General features: G+C 40.5%; 1 protein-coding gene across 1 annotated transcript in view; it reads right to left on the bottom strand.

Annotated features, from left to right (window-relative positions):
• The window catches only part of AASS (aminoadipate-semialdehyde synthase), a 53,361-nt gene extending 50,691 nt beyond the window's left edge, over positions 1-2,670 (bottom strand). The window contains exon 1 of the mRNA XM_007952807.2: positions 2,461-2,670. Coding sequence (XP_007950998.1) covers positions 2,461-2,670 — 210 coding nt within the window. The remainder of the gene's footprint in view (positions 1-2,460) is intronic.
• Between the last annotated feature and the right edge of the window lie 1,369 nt (positions 2,671-4,039).

Raw genomic sequence — 4,039 nt, 5'->3', positions numbered from 1 at the left:
TGGTAAACTGTGGTCAATGACATGAGACAAAGTATATGTGAACTGCTGTGTGGAAAGTGAATTTGCTCTGTAAATCTTCACCCAAATCACAATAAATAAAAAAAAAAAAAGAAAAAACATTACTATCAACAGAATGTAAGTGATATAGTAGTTTATTGGATATTGACATAATTCCTACATGGGATGATCAAGGAAATATGAAAACTTAAATTAACCTAAAATACCAAGTAGGATGTGGAGAGATGGAAATGGGAAATGCAAAGTGGTAATGTCAGTGAGAGGCACTGACTTCATGCACACAAATATGGAGGCAGGAAAGCAAGGAGACATTTAGGGCATAATGGATAAAATAATTTAGAAAAGTAGACTGCCTGTCGTCATGGAATTCAAGAGTAATCTAAGCTTTATTGAATAATAAGTAACAATAATAGGAGTAATCATTGATATGTATTAATAAATGACCATGTGTTTTGCTAGAGTCACCTCATTTAATTCTCATAAAACTCCCTGTTATAACTTCCATTTTACCCCAGGAAACCTGAAGCTTATAAATTTGCCCAAGACTGCACAGCTAGGAGGCAAAAGACAGCCATCTCAGCTTTTTAAATAAAGGGGTGACATAATCAGGACAGAATTAAAAGAGCATCAATGTGCCATTTGGATAAAATGAAGATAAATCTAGTTAGTAAACTACTTTCAATCAAAGTAAAGATGGATAGGTGAGACAGTAAAAGAATGAGCTTATAGTCTCTGTCTGGCTTCTTTGAAAACAGTCCATTTGCCCATTTAGAATAACTTGGTTAAATAAACCACAGTCCATCCAGCGGAGGACAATGGAGGACTTATTACACAGTCATTAAACTGAATGAAATAGAACAGAATGGATGATCGTAGAGGGCTTCCCACAGTGTCCTGAATAAATGCTACCAAGGAAAGCATCCCCTGGAGGCAAGGATGGTTACTTGTCTCCCCAGTGCCAAGTGGTATTAAAGTGACACTAGCAAACATTGTATGTTCACTGAAAATATTCCGTTTTTTAAATAATGTTTTATTATGTTTTAGGTAAAAGTTTACATAGCAAATTAGGTTCCCATTTAACAATTTTTATACAAATTGTCCCATAACACTTAATTACAATTGTCGCAATGTGTCAGCATTCTAATTACTTCCATTCTGTTTGTTCTCTTTCCATTGATCTAGTTTCCCTTCCCCTCCTTGCCTCTTCATCTTTGCTTTTGTATGAATGTTGATAATTTAGTTTCACATAGTTGATAGTTTAAGGGAGCACATTACTCAAGGTGATATTGTTTACTTTATAAGCCAATCTATTATTTGGCTGAAAGGTGACCTCCAGAAATAGCTTCACTTGCAAGTTCAAAGGTATCCTAGGGCAACAATCTCAGAGGTTCCTCTGAGTCTCTGCTGGTCCAATAGATCTGGCCTTTTTAAAAAATTAAATTTCGTTCTGCATTTTTCTCCCATTCTGCCCAAGGCCTTCCATTTTGTCCCTGGACAAGCAGCAGTATGGCAGGTGAGCACCATCTAGTTCTTCTGGTCTCAGGTTAGAACAGGCCATGGTTCATGTGGGCTATTACTCCTGTGGACTAGGTATTTCTTTCAGCCTTTGGTTTCCTTTATACTCTTTTGCTCCAAAACAGTGGAGACCAATAGCTGTATCTTAGATGGTCACTCACAAGCTTTTAAGACCCCAGATGCTATTCACCAAACTAGGATGTAGAACATTATCTTCACAAACTTTGTTATACCTATTGACTAAGCTGTTCCCAAAGACTATGGTCCTAAGTCTTTTAACCCAGTAAACCAATTGCACAAGTTGTTTGTATATGTCTAGGAAGGCTCCATATCTATGCACCCTGTGTGCTTTGTCATATATATGGGTATATATGCAGTACACACAAACATGTAAATGCATACACCTACAGATACACCTAGGAGCTCTGGTGGCATAGTGCCTAAGGCAGTTGACTGCTAACCAGAAGGCTGGAGGTTCAAACCCACCAGCCACTCCTTGGAAGGAAGACTGGACAACCTGTACATGCACATGCATGTACTCACATATGCCTTCCTAAATCCATATATGCATACATATCTGGTTATGTAACTACACACATATTTCCTGGTTATTGTTAGTGTTTTTCCAAATTGTATATGTTATAGCATTTACCAAAATTGTCCTTTTTTCTTGTGTGCTTCTTTTTGTCTTTATTTACCTCAGGAGCTCTGGTAGCATAGTGGCTAAAGCACTTGTCTGCTAACCAGAAGGCTGGCGGTTCAAACCCACCAGCCACTCCTCGGAAGGAAGGTTGGGCAATCCTACTTCCGTAGTGATACTGCCTCGGAAACCCAAGGAGGGGTCGCTATGAGTCAGGGCTGACTCGACGGCACATAACAACAACAACAACAACATACCCACATATTTTAAAAATCAGAAATATTTACCTTATCATGAATGGCCCGTCGATTTGAAGGCTGTATTAAGACCTTGTAGCCCAGATTGGTGAGTCCTTTGATATGTCTGGGGGCTAACGGTGCCCGTCTCTCCCAGGCGTTCACGTCCTCCCGCCTGAGGGCCACCACTGCCTTGTGGTGAAAGCCTCGGGACAGGCTGGGTCCCAGCCTGCTCAGTGTGGTCCTGTGTACTCGCAGCATCTTGAAACCTGGTGACTGTGAAAACAATGTCCAAGAGCAAGACAGCAAAAGGCAGGGAGGGCCTACAGGTCAGTTCTGGTCTCTTTAGAAATCTGCTGTAAAATTCAACCAACTCAAATAATAGCAGGTACAAGACAGAGAACTGGGGCAGGGGTGGGGGAAATATGTTATGTTACTTAAACAAACCCAAGTTTCCAAAACAGAGTATATAATTCCAATAGGGACTTTTACCAATAATTGCTAGGCTGACATAGTTTTTGACATGTGTTTTTATCAAACAGCTATTTAGCATAAAATTTTTAAGCCAATTAATCTGCAGTGCAAACCCAGGAGGATAACAGAAAGCAGACCATTCAAACCAGTCCCAATTTTGATGCCATACAGTCAAGATGACATAAATCCTTTGAATACAGTGCTGTATGAGACTCTTCACAGTCTAGCTTCAACTCCTTCCCAGCTTCATCTCTGCCTATTCTCTAAACCAGTGCCACTAACAGCGTGATAAGCAACCCAATGTGGGTCAGTGAGCTGTTTTCCATTGGTCAGTGATGAGAGATGTATGGGCAAAGAAAGTGAACATTTAGAAAACTTTATGTCATCTAATCATTTTTCTAGTAATTCAGTTATTGAACTTACAAAAGCATGTGTACCCAACAGATTGGAAATTTAAGAAAACAAAGCAAGCAAACTAATAACTGTGGTCATTCACCACAGGTGTTAGAAGTTTGACATGTTGTTGTTGTTGTTGTTATGTGCCGTCGAGTCGGCCCCGACTCATAGCGACCCCTCCTTGGGTTTCCGAGGCAGTATCACTACGGAAGTAGGATTGCCCAACCTTCTTCCGAGGAGTGGCCACCCTAAATCACTCTGCTCAAGCTGAGAGCCCCCATCCCTCTATGCAGCCTCACCCTCCCTGTGCTTTGTTGCTATAAATATGCTGTTTGCCCTTCTTAGGGCTCCTCTCTCTACACCCTACTACATTATTCGAAACCCTAACCTGCCTCAACCACTTTTCTACCTCTTAGTCCAGATTGCAAGATTCCTCTCATTCATTCAAGCGAGAAACATTTGCAAAAGACTTATGATATATCCAACACAAAGTAAATTTTATAGAAATATAAAAGCATATAAAAGGAAGGTTGGGCAACCTTACTTCTGTAGTGATACTGCCTCAGAAACCCAAGGAGGGGTTGCTATGAGTCGGGGCTGACTTGACAGCACATAACAACAACAACAACATAAAAGCATAAATATGTAACAATTTCATGACCCACGGGACATATACCACCCATCAACATTCTCAGCCTCTCAGATTTCTTGAGACGCTGCCATCTAACTTGTAGTACACGCTACTTCCTGGCGGGGACTT

The sequence above is a fragment of the Orycteropus afer genome, unplaced genomic scaffold, assembly GCF_000298275.1.
Source record: "Orycteropus afer afer isolate SDZICR_OR568_19922 unplaced genomic scaffold, OryAfe1.0 scaffold00359, whole genome shotgun sequence".
NCBI classification, from domain to species: Eukaryota; Metazoa; Chordata; class Mammalia; order Tubulidentata; family Orycteropodidae; genus Orycteropus; species Orycteropus afer.
The sequence above is the reverse complement of the archived record's forward strand: the minus strand, read 5'-3'. Positions and strand labels throughout refer to the sequence as shown.